General features: G+C 35.6%; 3 protein-coding genes across 3 annotated transcripts; 2 read left to right on the plus strand and 1 right to left on the minus strand.

Moving 5' to 3' along the window:
- The first annotated feature begins 508 nt into the window (after positions 1-508).
- On the plus strand, positions 509-7,933 carry LOC106394343 (fumarate hydratase 1, mitochondrial). The gene is given in 26 exon segments (XM_048778865.1): positions 509-745; positions 864-1,077; positions 1,521-1,599; positions 1,698-1,788; positions 3,572-3,667; positions 3,760-3,857; positions 3,962-4,010; positions 4,086-4,185; positions 4,280-4,384; positions 4,746-4,926; positions 4,929-5,035; positions 5,092-5,232; positions 5,306-5,407; positions 5,481-5,564; positions 5,750-5,848; positions 5,934-5,984; positions 6,077-6,126; positions 6,211-6,292; positions 6,372-6,466; positions 6,546-6,612; positions 6,701-6,751; positions 6,840-6,935; positions 7,030-7,128; positions 7,217-7,246; positions 7,358-7,423; positions 7,644-7,933. Coding segments are annotated over 18 exon segments (1,581 nt in total). The 5' UTR covers positions 509-745; positions 864-1,077; positions 1,521-1,599; positions 1,698-1,788; positions 3,572-3,667; positions 3,760-3,857; positions 3,962-4,010; positions 4,086-4,185; positions 4,280-4,291; the 3' UTR covers positions 7,731-7,933.
- A 459-nt stretch (positions 7,934-8,392) lies between these two features.
- Positions 8,393-9,507, minus strand: LOC106394796 (ethylene-responsive transcription factor ERF071). Its single transcript, XM_013835350.3, has 2 exons — positions 9,147-9,507; positions 8,393-9,050 (listed from the first exon to the last, which is right to left on the minus strand). The coding sequence occupies exons 1-2, from the start codon at positions 9,274-9,276 to the stop codon at positions 8,539-8,541; spliced, it is 642 nt and encodes a 213-aa protein (XP_013690804.2). The 5' UTR covers positions 9,277-9,507; the 3' UTR covers positions 8,393-8,538.
- A 227-nt stretch (positions 9,508-9,734) lies between these two features.
- Positions 9,735-13,216, plus strand: LOC106394342 (proline-rich protein 3-like). The gene is made up of 2 exons (XM_048778866.1): positions 9,735-10,729; positions 11,117-13,216. The coding sequence occupies exons 1-2, from the start codon at positions 10,495-10,497 to the stop codon at positions 11,449-11,451; spliced, it is 570 nt and encodes a 189-aa protein (XP_048634823.1). The 5' UTR covers positions 9,735-10,494; the 3' UTR covers positions 11,452-13,216.
- Positions 13,217-15,416: the final 2,200 nt, after the last annotated feature.

The following is a 15,416-nucleotide window of genomic DNA, read 5'->3' on the forward strand; positions in this document are numbered from 1 at the left end:
CAATACAAGATTTGACCTAAATTTATAGGGGCATTAGGAGAAATTTGATCACCTAAACCATTTAAATTTTAAATAATCAACGGAAATTCAAAAAATTAAACGTAATAAATTGAAATAATGTATACTTATTTGGTTGACTATTTTTGTTTGCTTGACCAACTACGCTTTGTAATCGTATCTTTACTTGTGGTTATGATCTTGTGAAACCAGCAATGTCACATGTTACAAGTAGGTGACGCGTCAAAACCGTCATATAGAGCGATTCGATGATTTAGTGAATTGTGTTAATAAATATTATTAGAGATTCCGTAGTAATCTTAATCATTGACGTTATAGTTTGGATTCTACGTGGCCCATGCTAACTATATTTAATTTAAAAGGGGCCAGGTTTGTATGTAACTTGCTCAGGTAAAAAAACATTTTTTAAAGTAAATAGAATGAGAAAACAAATAGTAAAAAAAAGGGAGGAGAATATTGAATTGAGTAATCGGACAGCCTCTCTCTCTCCCACGTGGTAAAGGAAAAACACAAACACGGCCTGTTCTGTTTTTCTTCAGATTCATTAAAACTCCGTTGACTTGCGTAAGAGAGAGGGAGAAATAAGTGTCGGGAATATCTGAGCAGAGATCGTTCTCTCTCGGCCATAAGGTTCCTCTCTGTTCAGATCCGAGATATGTCCTCCGCTAATTCTCATCCTCCTCCTAATAATTCCACAATTGTCCTCTGTAATGCTGCCCCCCCCCAGGTAATCAATCTGTCCCCACGCTTAAGCCAGACTATGTTGCGCCAAGGCACAAGAGGATCTAGTTTCTCCAAGTAGATTTGATTATAAACCTGACTTGAGATGAACTTGTTGGATGCAGCAGTTACAGGAGATGAATTCGTGTTCGTGTCAGGCGCAGTTGATAGAACCCACCAATGAGGTTACGTGAATGTGGAGAGCTTCCATTTCGGGCTGGGGAAATTCTCCAAATAGAAGCCAGAGAGGAATGAATACCTGCGCTTGTCTTGTTGGACCAATGTGGTGAGAAGAGGACCCACCAAGGGGTTGTCCAGAAATGTCAACAACATTACCAGGTATAATTCTTAGCCATTACATTCCTTTAGATCCCACAAGGATGAATCTTTAATAACAGTTTCCCTAGAAATATAAGCTTATTCTACCAAGCAAAAGTTTTGATCCGAGGGCTAGTGTTAAAGGATTTACTTTTATCGAGTTTGCTTAAAAAAAATTTAATGTTCTCTTTAAATTGCATTTATCATCCAACGGACATGATTATAAAAACAAAATAAATAATTTTATAGGGAAAACCAAAAGACTCTAGCCATTTACTAGTAACGGTAACATTATTTTCCCTTATCTATATATATATCTTCTTCTTCATTCCATCTAAACTACACAGTCTACACTACACTCCATTACAATCCAAATGAATTGGTCTTTGACCCCAATGCTTCGGTCCTGGGGACAGCAGCCGGTTTATAGTCTTCTCAACTTGTTTGATCTGATGATGTTTCAGTGATTTGAGAGTGGGAAGGAAGCAGAAAATCAAGGAAGAAGCAGGTTAAGATCACTTCATTGAAATTCAGAACTGAGAGGTATGAGTTTCTCTGATCAAAAATATTGAAAAATTTACGGATTATTTGTAGAAATTGACTGAGGCCTGACTGTTGGTTGGTGTTTTGTGTCTCTGCAGCAAAGAGTTAAGGTGAAAGAGGAAGTAAGTCTGCCGAGAAGATTCAAGCGATAGATGGTGGAAGAAAAGATGAGAATCCCCATTGCTCAAGGTATCTAATTTCGTTCTTTTTCTATTTTTTTCAAATCTTTTTTTTTTGGGGAGATTCTATATTTACTTGGATTGAAAAAGGAAGAAGCTTATGTGTATATTCATAGTGTGGAAACAATTAGAAACTAGCGTCCCATCATTTGATTGATCGTTAGAGGTTATGTTCCATTTGAATTTATACTTATGAGATCACTTTGTTATTTCTATCAGTTCTTGGCAAATATTCTTTATTTACTTTGATTGAAAATGGAAGAAGCTTTATGTATTCATAATGTGAAAACAATTAGAAACTAACATCCTGTCTATTTGAATGATTGTTAGAGAGGTTATGTTCCATTTGAATTTACACTTATGAGATCACTTTGTTATTTCTATCAGTTCTTGGCAAATATTATATATTTGCTTAAATTGAAAATGGAAGAAGCTTATGTGTATCTTCATAATGTGGAAACACTTATGAGATCATTTTGTTATTTCTATCAGTTCTTGGCAAATATTATATATTTGCTTAGATTGAAAATGGAAGAAGCTTATGTGTATCTTCATAATGTGGAAACACTTATGAGATCATTTTGTTATTTCTATCAGTTCTTGGCAATATTCTATATTTGCTTAGATTGAAAATGGAAGAAGCTTATGTGTATCTTCATAATGTGGAAACACTTATGAGATCACTTTGTTATTTCTATCAGTTCTTGGCAAATATTATATATTTGCTTAGATTGAAAATGGAAGAAGCTTATGTGTATCTTCATAATGTGAAAACACTTATGAGATCATTTTGTTATTTCTATCAGTTCTTGGCAAATATATAATGTTTGCTTAGATTGAAAATGGAAGAAGCTTATGTGTATCTTCATAATGTGGAAACACTTATGAGATCATTTTGTTATTTCTATCAGTTCTTGGCAATATTCTATATTTGCTTAGATTGAAAATGGAAGAAGCTTATGTGTATCTTTATAATGTGGAAACACTTATGAGATCATTTTGTTATTTCTATCAGTTCTTAGCAAATATATAATGTTTGCGTAGATTGAAAATGGAAGAAGCTTATGTGTATCTTCATAATGTGGAAACACTTATGAGATCATTTTGTTATTTCTATCAGTTCTTGGCAATATTCTATATTTGCTTAGATTGAAAATGGAAGAAGCTTATGTGTATCTTCATAATGTGGAAACACTTATGAGATCACTTTGTTATTTCTATCAGTTCTTGGCAAATATTATATATTTGCTTAGATTGAAAATGGAAGAAGCTTATGTGTATCTTCATAATGTGAAAACACTTATGAGATCATTTTGTTATTTCTATCAGTTCTTGGCAATATTTTATATTTGCTTAGATTGAAAATGGAAGAAGCTTATGTGTATCTTCATAATGTGGAAACAATTAGAAACTAGCGTCCAGTCTATTTGATTGATTGTTAGAGAGGTTAGGTTCCATTTGACTTAACACTTATGAGATCATTTTGTTATTCCTATCAGTTCTTGGCAATATTCTATATTTTCTTAGATTGAAAAAGGAAGAAGCTTATGTGTATATTCATAATGTAGAAACAATTAGGAACTAGCATCCTATCTATTTGAATGATTGTTAGAGAGGTTAGGTTCCATTTGACTTTTACACTTATGAGATCACTTTGTTATTCCTATCAATCCTTGGCAATATACAGTTTTCCCCTCTTGTTTTTTAAACGTTTTTAAAAAAATGCGTGTTTGCAATCATGTGATGATGATGTGCATGTTTGTTTGTTTCCGTGCAATCATGTGATGAGGAAGAAGAAGCTTGTGAGATTGGAGATGGTCAGGAGGAGCTTGAGAATGAGAGCTGATATTAGGATTATGAAACATTTGGTCACGTGGCCAACATCAAAGGTTTCTCCTTTTTTTCTATTATGTCTTGCTGTCACCCGCCAATAGATTTCAATTGCTAATCTGTTATGTTTATGTGCCTTTTGGTTGGTCAGGTAGTGTTATATGTTGGGAGTCTTGAGCATATCTTCAAGCAAGAAGGCATGCGTGGCTTATACCCCTACCGTCATGGCTCTTCTCTCGAAATTGGGCGGTGAGTGAGTTCAACTTGTTCTACTACTTGTTTGATCCTGGAGCAAAGGAAGTAGATTGCTTGTTCTAAACAAGTTTTGTAAGTTTTTCCTTTTTTTTTGGCAGGTTTATTTCACAATGTAGGACCAACTCAAGAGCTTTTTAATTTCAAATGGTCAGTCTTTACTTTGTTTCTGCTTCCAGTTATCTTAAACAAACAATGGGAGTTAATCTTGTCACATGCAATTAGATGAGGATCACAAACTCAGCGGCGTTGGTGCTAACGTAATGGCTGCCTCTGGACCAGTGCCACTAATCATCCTCTTTGGGTTGTCAAGACTCGTCTTCAGGTACCTTTTTCTTCTTCTCAATCAAAGAAGGAACGGTTAAGTATTTACCCTGCCCTGCTTAACAATAAGAATCTGTTGTCTTTGAATCCTCCAGCAGACACAAGGAATGAGAGCGGGTGTAGTTGTGCCTGCACTAGGTGGTATTAGTCACGTTGCCATTCAGTTTCCTACGTATGAGACCTGCTTGACCAAAAAAGGGGTATAAAACTAAGCTTTTATTTACCATCCCAATTATACTAGACATACAATCTTTGTGGAGTGAATGTGTGTGAAGGAAACAGGTCAGTGGATGATGTGAATGCTCGTGATGTAGCAGTTGGCTGTTCAATTGCAAAGTTATTTGCTTTATTAAAGTTTTGGATTTATCTTCTGATCATAAACAAAAAAAAAAAATGTGAAAGATTTGCATGTAAAGAGTTGTTTGTTTTATAGTATGGATTCATAATGGAGTAGCTATTTTAACTGCGGTAAAATGAAAAAGTTATTTTAGCAAGGAAGTTAGATTCGGTAGAATCGCTTCTCAAGTGTGTTATTATATAATTTGTTTTTTTTTGTTGTAGCTATCTTTAATCTCTCCGTCTGTCATATCGAAACTCTCCACCACCTCCGTCCCCACAATGGCGATTAACGTCGCTTCACGGCGTCTCTCCAGCGGAACAGCGCTGCGGCGTGCTATGAGATCTTATTCAACGTTTAGGGAGGAGAGAGACACCTTCGGCCCGATCCAAGTTCCTTCCGATAAGTTCGGGGATCTCTCTCTCTTCAGAACTTCGAGATCGGTGGTGAGCGCGAGCGTATGCCCGAGCCTATCGTCCGCGCTTTTGGCGTCTTGAAGAAGTGCGCCGCCAAGGTATTATGGAGATTTTCTTGTCATCTATGCGTTGGTGATGAGCTGAGTGATTTTAGGTTAACATGGAGTATGGTCTTGATCCAACAATTGGGAAAGCCATTATGCAAGCTGCTCAGGAAGTTGCTCTATGAGATCATTTCCCCCTTGTTGTTTGGCAAACTGGTAGTGGCACTCAGAGTAACATGAATGCTAATGAGGTCACTTTCTCTCTTGCCACATCTATATATATATATACAAGGAGGCATTGTGTTTATGTCTTTTGCTCTTTAGGTCATTGCTAACAGAGCAGCTGAGATTCTTGGTGGTGATAAATGTGTCCACCCTAATGACCATGTCAACCGATCTCAATCCTCTAACGACACTTTCCCTACTGTAAGCTTCTTCTTTCCATTGCTTCCGCTCTTTCTTGTTCCTACTGACGCTCTGTGTTATTGATTTTGTCTAGGTCATGCACATTGCAGCTGCAACTGAGATTAATTCAAGGCTCATCCCTAGTTTGAAAACTTTGCATTCCACTCTCCACTCTAAGGTCTCTCCTCTCTTCTCAACTTGCACACTTACTCTCTGAATTGCAACATGAAACTTGCACTAAATAGTATCATAAATTACTTTTGACCTCACTTCAGTGTGTTTATATTTATTTATATCTCATACTCCTCCTCACCTATCTGTTGCGTTTGTTAATTTTCTCAAACTTATCTCCTTTTCTGGCAGTCCTTCCAGTTCAAAGATATTGTGAAAATTGGAAGAACTCACACTCAAGATGCTACTCCTTTGACGCTAGGACAAGAATTTGGTGGCTACGCTACTCAAGTATGTTCTTTGTTCACTAAATTGTCTTTGTCTTGCACAAGTGAAAATCATATGCAATTTCAAAATTTGGATCTCATGATTGCAGGTTAAGTATGGGCTTAATAGGGTCACATGCACTCTACCCCGCCTCTATCAGGTTTGGCAAAATGATATCTTTGGAGGATGTGCTTTTCCCTCTACTTGTCCAATTTTTCATTGGTTTCTAATTTGCTAAAAATGTTTGGCCAGCTTGCACAAGGTGGAACTGCTGTTGGAACAGGATTAAACACCAAGAAAGGGTATATCTCATTTCTAACTTTATTCACATCCCATGGTTCAACCCCTCTTAGTCTAACTGTTGTCTGTTGGTAATATTTGTATAGGTTTGACGTAAAGATAGCTGCTGCAGTAGCCGAAGAAACAAACTTGCCGTTTGTCACTGCGGAAAACAAGTTCGAAGCTCTGGTTAGTCCCTAAACAAATTAAGATGCTCTTAAATGGTTGATATATGAAATCAGTTGCTTAATTATTCTGATTTTTCCAGGCTGCACACGATGCTTGTGTTGAAACCAGTGGGTCACTTAACACAATCGCCACATCCTTGATGAAGATCGCCAATGATATACGTTTTCTTGGAAGGTATGTATGTATCCACTCGTTTTTCTTAAAAATATTTTTTACTATATGTTCTTATGAGTTAAAGCATAAATTCGTATAGTGGCCCAAGATGTGGTCTTGGTGAGCTTGTTCTGCCTGAAAACGAGCCAGGAAGCAGCATCATGCCTGTATAAATGCAGTCTTCCAAATTTGTTCTTCTGTCGTTTTCATTACTTTTGATTCAAATGATTTTAAATCTCTTTTTCTTTCTCTCAGGGGAAGGTTAATCCTACACAATGTGAGGCCTTGACTATGGTTTGTGCTCAGGTAAGTTATGTTCATCAATGCATGCTTACTGATAGAGGGATCTAAATTCTTTCCTAACTCTTTTGAGCTGCATTTTACAAAATTGAAGGTTATGGGCAATCATGTAGCTGTGACAGTTGGTGGGTCAAATGGTCATTTCGAATTGAATGTATTTAAGCCAGTGATCGCAAGCGCTCTTTTGCATGTACGTTAATCTCTTTCCGTTGTGGATCTATTTTGTTTTATTGTATATAAAATATTGTCAATCTGAACCTTTGGATCTCGCCTCTTTGACACAGTCCATTAGATTGGTAGCAGATGCCTCAGCTTCGTTTGAGAAAAACTGTGTGAGGGGAATTGAGGCCAACAGAGAACGGATCTCAAAGCTATTGCATGAGGTAAGCTACTGTACGTCTCTGTTGGGTTGAATATGATCACGGGCGGGAACTGATTCTTTGTTTTTTTTTTTGATGTATGTCTCTGTAGTCCCTTATGCTTGTGACATCATTGAATCCGGTAAGTCTTCAGATATTAAAATCTGCCTTTACGTCATCCATTTTCCCACTAGGATTACAAATGAAGTTACACGTATGCTAAGTTTTCGAATCCTTTGTCTCCTTTTACCAGAAAATCGGATATGACAATGCTGCAGCAGTTGCCAAGAAAGCTCACAAAGAAGGATCTACATTGAAGGTAAACACAAGAAACTCTTTGTCCTTCTTCATCTTGAAATCAAACATACTTGAAAATTGATAAAGCTACACTAGAAAATATGTTCAGGGATGTATCTGTATGTGAGAAGTATATACTCCTCTATTTTGGATCTTGTTCAATGCAGAACCAAAATCCCTTATTCTGAACAGCTCCTTGTCTGTATAAGTTTGTGAAATCTGAGTGCTTAAAATTTTTCCAGGAAGCGGCTCTGAAGTTGGGTGTTCTGACGGCAGAAGAGTTTGATACACTTGTTGTTCCCGAGAAGATGATCGGTCCCTCTGATTGATATGTGTTGTTTTTTTTGTAGCCAAAGTTTCATTGACCAAGTACTTCTTCAATAGGTTATTAGTAAATGATAAAATCCTGAAAGAAACTATAAATTTTAATATTCTTGGGAGGAGGGCAACGTTGGTCCTCAGATTTTGGAGAGTTGTCTCGCTTTGTATCCAATTATTTATGTTGAATAATAGTAACGAACAAGTTTGCTTTTGTGTGTGTTTTAATCAAAACAAGTCCTTAACCCTCTTGGCCTGAAAATGATCATAGCCAGTTCGTTGGGACTTGTGGATCCTTTGACTGTATAATCCTTTCTTTAAATTGTATTTTTGGGCTAGTCTTTGGGCTGTAAAGAATAAGCTTTGTTGACTCTTTGCTGGGCCTTTTACGGAACAGAACTGATGACGTGGCGAAACGGGGTCAGACGCCTTTGAACCGCTGAAATAAAAAACCATGTCCGGCACGCCAGAGAGGCCAACAGATTCATCAGCCGCCGTTACCACTGTTTCTCCGAGACAATAACTTTATTGTCAGAGGTTATCTTTAAAATATATTATTTTATTTGCCAAATTTTATCTTCAGAACAAATAGTGGTGTAGTGGTGACGTACAGAGAGGTTTAATGTTTTGAAACTTGAATTTTATTTGGGTTAAAGTGAATCGAAGCTTTACGTTTAAGATCGAAACAAAGTAACATTTAACTGTTCATTTATTACACTTGAAATGTTAATGGTAAAACAACAAGGAATGATGATAACAAAGATTGGATGAGCAAACCGGATAAATTCGAAAGGAATAATAAACCGGGAGAATAAATTCTTAGACGTTGTCTTGGAAGCTCCAGAGATTACCAATGAGGCTGAGTTGAGGAACATCTTCCGTCGAGGATTGGCCGTCGAGATAAGGAATCTGATAGAATCCCATGTAGTCCTCGTACGCCATCAGCTCCTCCGACAACTGTTTGACTTGTTGGTTTTCCGTGTCGTCTGTAGGAGGAGGAGACTGATCGCAAGCATTCATCAAATGATCACCACCACATACCTCTTTATTCTTCTTGATGATGCAGTTTCTTCTGGTCGAAGAAGAATCGTCGTTAGGGAAATTGAGTTTGGCTTTGCCGCCACGGATTCGAATGGCTGCAGAGTCGTAGGCTCGAGCAGCTTCCTCGGCGGTTTTGAAAGTGCCAAGCCAGACACGAACACCTTTCCTGGGGTCACGAATCTCAGCCGCCCATTTGCCCCATGGCCTCTGCCTTATCCCTCTGTACATATTCTTCCTCTCTCTCTTATTCTTGCCTTCTTTCTTCTTCTCTTTTCTTTTTTCCCCACCAACTGTTCAGTTCAGGTCGACGACATAAAAGTAAATTATCCACCCACTCATGAGAGAGAGAGAGAGTTCTTTATTATCTACAAAAAATGGGAGTGTACCTGAGCCTGAGCAGACACGCTTCTCGATGGAGACACAGCCTTCGTAGCCGACTTGACTCGGTTCTGCCTCAGCAAACGAAGCTCGTCTCAATGACCAGATGAAATCAGAAATGACGGCACCTCCACACATACTTCTTCTTGAAATGGGTAACGTATATCTCAACAGAGAATTAACTTCAAAAAAAAGAGAGAACTTGCTTATAGGGTTTATAGGAAAAAGATGATTCAAGGTTTTTCTTTGGAACAGGAAAGACCAATTATTCCTTGCTAAGAGGGAACTGGCCTTTTTATAGAGAGAGACAAGTCGGAGGAAGGCCTTTTTACACTGTTGCAGTTTTTTTGCTTGACTACCAAGTTCTTCTAGAACTTTTTTTTTTTTAATTATATACCCCCACCCAACTTATTTTTCTTCTATAACGTAACCTTTTTGCAGTTACCAACAATGATCTAACTACTCATACTTATCCCCAACAAAATTAGATTTATTTCATGAGCTCTTTTATTTCAGCAATCTACAACAACAGTAGTACATAAATTTATCTGAGCAATGTACAAATTAAATTTATTTCATGGCTTGTGTTTTTAATGAGTAAAACCACAAAATTAAAGACAACAGTAGTTTTCCATAAAAATTGTAAAATCCGCAAAATGCTCAATCCAACAGTAGCCCAATTGATCGTTTGGCTGTTGATTATATAAATTGGGCTGACTAACTAACAAAAATCGACAATAATAGCCCATTATGATCGGAGATCTCATTACAAATCAAACTAATATATAGAGACATAGAGTAATAGTTTTTTTTTAATTTATCAACAAGAGTAATAGGTTTATATGGAGATGTTATTATATGACATATTTCCGACTAAAAGATTCTTACGAACATGATTAATGGATTTTTTTAACGGAATATAAGAAACAGTTTCTTTAACTTTTGACTAAAAACTAAAAAACGATTCTTAAATATCTTATTTAAGAGTTGATTCTTAATTTTTTTAGTTAAAAATTAAAAAAAACGATTTTTCTATATTCTGTTAAGTACCCACCCTAAAAATTCCCTTTAGTCATGTTCTAAAATCATCACATAATCATGTATCTGTTTTTTATTCATGCTTATATAACACTTTTTTAAGCCTTCAACACACACGCCGGAGTTGGAGTACTACTATGTTGACACAAATTTAAACGTGCACCCAATCAAGTCTCTTCCCTCCAACCTCTAATGGACACGTATCTTATACTAATTTTTAAAATATTTCTATCACATTTGTTCTATATATTTAAGGTCATGTCTTGAGATCAAACATTTACCAACAAAACAACGCCCAATCAAGAAAAGCTTTTGATAATGACATCCTCAGGCACCGGCGCTTCCTTCCTCCTCCTCCTTCTTGCACTGGTGATGGTTGTGGCCACTGCTGATTATTACGTGCCACCACCAACCACGCACACTCCTTCAGAACCTTACGTTCCGCCCACCAACTTCACATCTCCGGTTAAGACTCCATACTTGCCAAACACTGAAATCGCCATCGAAGGTCTCATCTTCTGTAAATCTGGCAACGAAACCTACCCTCTCCAAGGTGCAGTTTCATATTACGCGATCATATCATTTCCCATTTAAAAACATATCGTGAACCAAATAACTCACTTTGAAAAGCAAAACCTTTTTTATGGGGGGGGGGGGGGGGGGGGGGGGGGGGGAAGTTGAGTAATTACTAATTTGTGAATCGTTTTTTTTTTTAAATATTTTTTTATTCAATGTTACTTAAAATTCACATTTAATTTAGAACTGAAAACTGGAGGTCTATTTTTTTAAGAAAATTCATGATATTTTGTTTTATCTGAAGTTTAGCAGAAATATTCCATATCAGTATATCACCGTCCAAGCTCTGATCTCTACTTGGGCTTTTTGCTTACTCTTGCATACGTGGATTGAGACTGAATTAAATAGGTGATGTACTTGACAGGGGCCAAGGTCAATGTTGTGTGTCCTATCGTGGACTCAAACGGAAGGCTAGTGGCTAAGGCTACACTCTCGAGCTACCCAACGGACTTGAAAGGATACTTCTACTTCATCACGTACGGACTCTCCCACAAGGTGAAGAGCATCAACGGCTGCAAAGTGAAGCTTGAGAGCTCTCCGGTCTCCACGTGTAAGACTCCGACAAATGTCAACAAAGGTGTCACCGGAGCTACACTCTCTTCTGACAGCTCCAAGTTCATTAGCCGCGACAACTTGGACCTATACATCCTTGAACCTTTCTATTTCTCTAGCCCAGTGTCTCCCAAACCGGTTTACTAAGAATTACAATCGATCATTAGACCGCGGTTTATGTATATAATATATTGTTCGCTCTTACTCTATAATCTACTCTCGTTCTTTGATTCCTGGCCATGTTTGCCATTTGATTTTTTTTTTTGGAACAAACCATACTTTCATTACTACTAGAATTCAAGTTTAAGGAGCATATAATGCTTATTTTCAAGACGAGGAACATAATTAAAGGAGATAGATACAAGGGATCCACAGAGATGTCATGCAAGATTCCTTAAATGTCAATGAGCTTGTCTTGTGAGGACAGCGTAGATACGAGCGTTTTCGAGTCAGACCAAAAGATGACCAAGGTGAACCCCAAAGATACTGCATCTGAGAGTGCAGCTTTAACCGCAAAAGCTTCTGCAATAAGAGCAGGACCGACATGGCTGCGGTTTGAAAACATGGATCATGTAGATCCTGTTATAGGGTCCTTGAAAATCCAGCCAAAACATCTCTTATTTGTCGCCGAGATCCAAGCTGCATCAACAAAACATTGCGTCTGTTTGAGCAAAGGAGTGGGCATGGACAACTTAGGACAAGTGCTTTTTTGTCGCCGTTAACACCGATAATGAGTTTATCATATACCCAATTATTACACTTAGGACAAGTGCTTTTTATACTTGTATTTTTTATTTTCGCCAGTAAGTTAGTGATCATTATTACTCAATTTCTCAAGTAACCGGGAAATACGGCGGAAACGGATATTTATTGTCAAATACACAACTCGAAACTTACCTTGAATATGCAATATGAAGAAGGCACATGCTCTATCCGCTCTATTCGAACAACTAGTACTGCTAGTGGGGTTTGCTTAAGTAAAAACCACAATATAATAAACGAAAATTAGCTGGTTAAAAACAGGGCCGTGCCTGCAAAAGTTGGGCCCTGAAGCAAAAAAAAATTTTTTGGCCCTTTACTTTCAGAAAATATATAAAAAAGTTGAAAATTGCTTCCTCGTTAGTCGAACCCGTCACCTTGAGATAAAGGCATGATGTTTTAACCAATAGAGCTACATCAACTTTACGTACAGATTGGCCCTATAAACTATAATAGCCGTTCGGGCCCTGAAGCACATGCTTTATTAGCTTGTGTTCAGGCCCGGCCCTGGTTAAAAATACAATTGATCTTATACTTCAGTACAAAAGTCGTTTATATTTTCTTACTTATGCAAACAGTTCAACTTAGGGCTGGGCAAATAAACCGAACCCGAAAACCCGAACCGAATCCGATCCGATAAAAATGAATCCGAACCGATCCGAACCCGACATAAATACCAAATGGGTCTTGTTTTGTGGTATTTCGGGTTATGGGTATTATCCGAACCGAACCTGAATCTAAATGGATATCCGATAGAACCCGAAACATTCAAAACCTCGAAAAGATCTTGTACCAAACATGATCTCAATTCCTAATATGTATCCAAAATACACTAAGAAATATTGAACATATAAAATACTTATCTATTACATGAAGGTTGGTGGTTCTATTACATGAAGGTTGATGGTTAAAGATGGCCGTTGAATTTTGAAGTATTTAGATTTTGATTTTGTTTTCGTTAAACAATGTTTCTCATTTCATGAGAACTTGGTTTTCGTTTTATGCTTTTATTTATCTGGTTTTCTTTTTATCAGTAAATATGTTTACTTTTCGTTTGATTTTGAATGATCACGGTTGATGTTCCTTATTTTTGAATCGATTTTACTTAAGTTTTGGTTACAAAATAGGTACAAATCAGGTATTTTAAAACTGAAGAACCGATTTTACTCATGTTTTGGTTATAAAATAGGTAAAAATCAGGTACTTTTGAACCGAAAAACCGATTGGGACCCGAACCCGAAAGTATATTGGGTTGTACCGGTTCTTTGAAGATTTACTAACCCCGACCCGAACCCGATAGAATCCGAACCGGTCCCGAACCGAACTTTCATATAATCCGAATGGGGCTGATTTTGATAAACCCGAAAAACCGAAATCCGATTGGATAAAACCGAAACCCGATTGGGACCCCGAATGCCCAGGCCTAGTTCAACTCCATTAATGGCATTGCATGGACTTCTTCACGCGTTGTATGAGAATAACGTCGCCGATTTAAGACTTTCTTTAAAAAAAGTTTGGGTGGGAGCCAAACTTGACAACTGAGACATGATTTAGTTTTATAATAAGTCAGCGTCAGTTTCCTACCAAATTTAGTTCCCTTTCATTTCGTTTTACATTTATGATTTAACCAAACGAGAAAATTATATTTTGTTGATCTGTCAGCTATATATATCACTCTCACCATTTTAATTGATAAACTCTTTCAAATTTTCACACATTTTAATTTTTAATGTTTAGTTATAAATACATCCTTTAAAATAATGTCTCATCACTCTTGACCAATAATAATTGTATACATTTTTACTCCCTCAGATTTTTATTAGATGACATTTTATATATTCTATATAAAAACATCATTAAATATTTGCCTAACCATAAATTAACCAATAAAATAAATTTCATTATATAAATGGTCAAACAACATACAAAGTTAATAAACTTTACATTAAACTTTTAAAACATCATCTAATTTGGAACAAAAATTTTCTTTTTAAAAAATCAAGTATTAAACACGGAGGATGAATTATTTATGAAATCTATAATATATCATCATTAACAAATAAAAAGTATACAAATTCAAAATCTATTTTTGTGAGAGAAAAACTAACAAATTCATTTATTCAAATAGAGAAAATATTAGTTTCACAGCTACTTTCTCTGTTTCTAAATGATCTATGTTTTGGAATTTTCACACTTATTAAGAAAACACTTAAAATTTGATAATAAAATTTGAAAATATTTTCTGTGTTTAGCTATTTCTTATAACTTTTGACCAATCAAAATTCAGTAAACACAATTAATGTTTTTGATGTTTACAATTTTCCATTATTACATACATTGAAAATGTAAAAAATGAATCTTTTAGAAACAACATATTTTTTTAAAATATGGATCATTTAGGAACGGAGGAAGTATTAAATAAGATTTAGTGGTTGATGATTATTAACGGATATATTCACTTATCAAAAGATACAAGTGGAATTCAAATTAATAACCGAAATTAAATGTATTTTGTCGTTTATTGTTCAACTTCAAATTAAAAATGTTAATACATATGTCAATCATGATTTTTAAAAATAAAAATTCTAAACATTCAACACCATGAAACTAAGATGATAGAAATTTCTTTACCAGCAATAGTTAATACTAAATACAATTAAAATCGACTCCGAAAACTAAATAAAAGATATAAAATATAGTTGTTGTGATAGTTCGTCTCTTACTGTGTTTGTTATTTTTATATATTTGATTACAAAGTTAGAAAATAACTACTTACACTGTTAAAATTCATCAATATAAAAATACAAATAAATTATTTTATAGATGTAAACATAATCTTTACCAGTTGAAAACATATTGCGTTATAAAACACATATGCATAGACAACATTGGAAGAGATACCCTCTACTAATGTCATGGGATACAAATTAAAAATTCAAGATATTAATCTGAAAATCAAAGTTAGTGGACATTATTTTCATTGTTTGCCATCAAATAAAATAAAACTCCTAACTCCTACAGTGGCGGATCCAGACCGGATATTTGACGGGGGCACATAATTAATCAATATATTTTAAATTATTTTATATATAGTACAATTAAATAATAATATGTTAAAAATATTGTAAGCTAACTATAATCTGTGAAAATAATTTACACTAACTTTTTGAACACATGAACTTTTTTATAAAGTAACTTTAATAATTCTTACACTTCTTCACAAATGGTATTAATCATAATAATTCTCTTACACAAAAATAATTTGAAAATATATAGAAAAGTAATCATGAAGTTTACATATATATATATATATATATAACAATATGTCAAAATTGTAAATAAACTATTTTATC

This window comes from Brassica napus, chromosome A4, assembly GCF_020379485.1.
Source record: "Brassica napus cultivar Da-Ae chromosome A4, Da-Ae, whole genome shotgun sequence".
Classification (NCBI taxonomy): Eukaryota; Viridiplantae; Streptophyta; class Magnoliopsida; order Brassicales; family Brassicaceae; genus Brassica; species Brassica napus.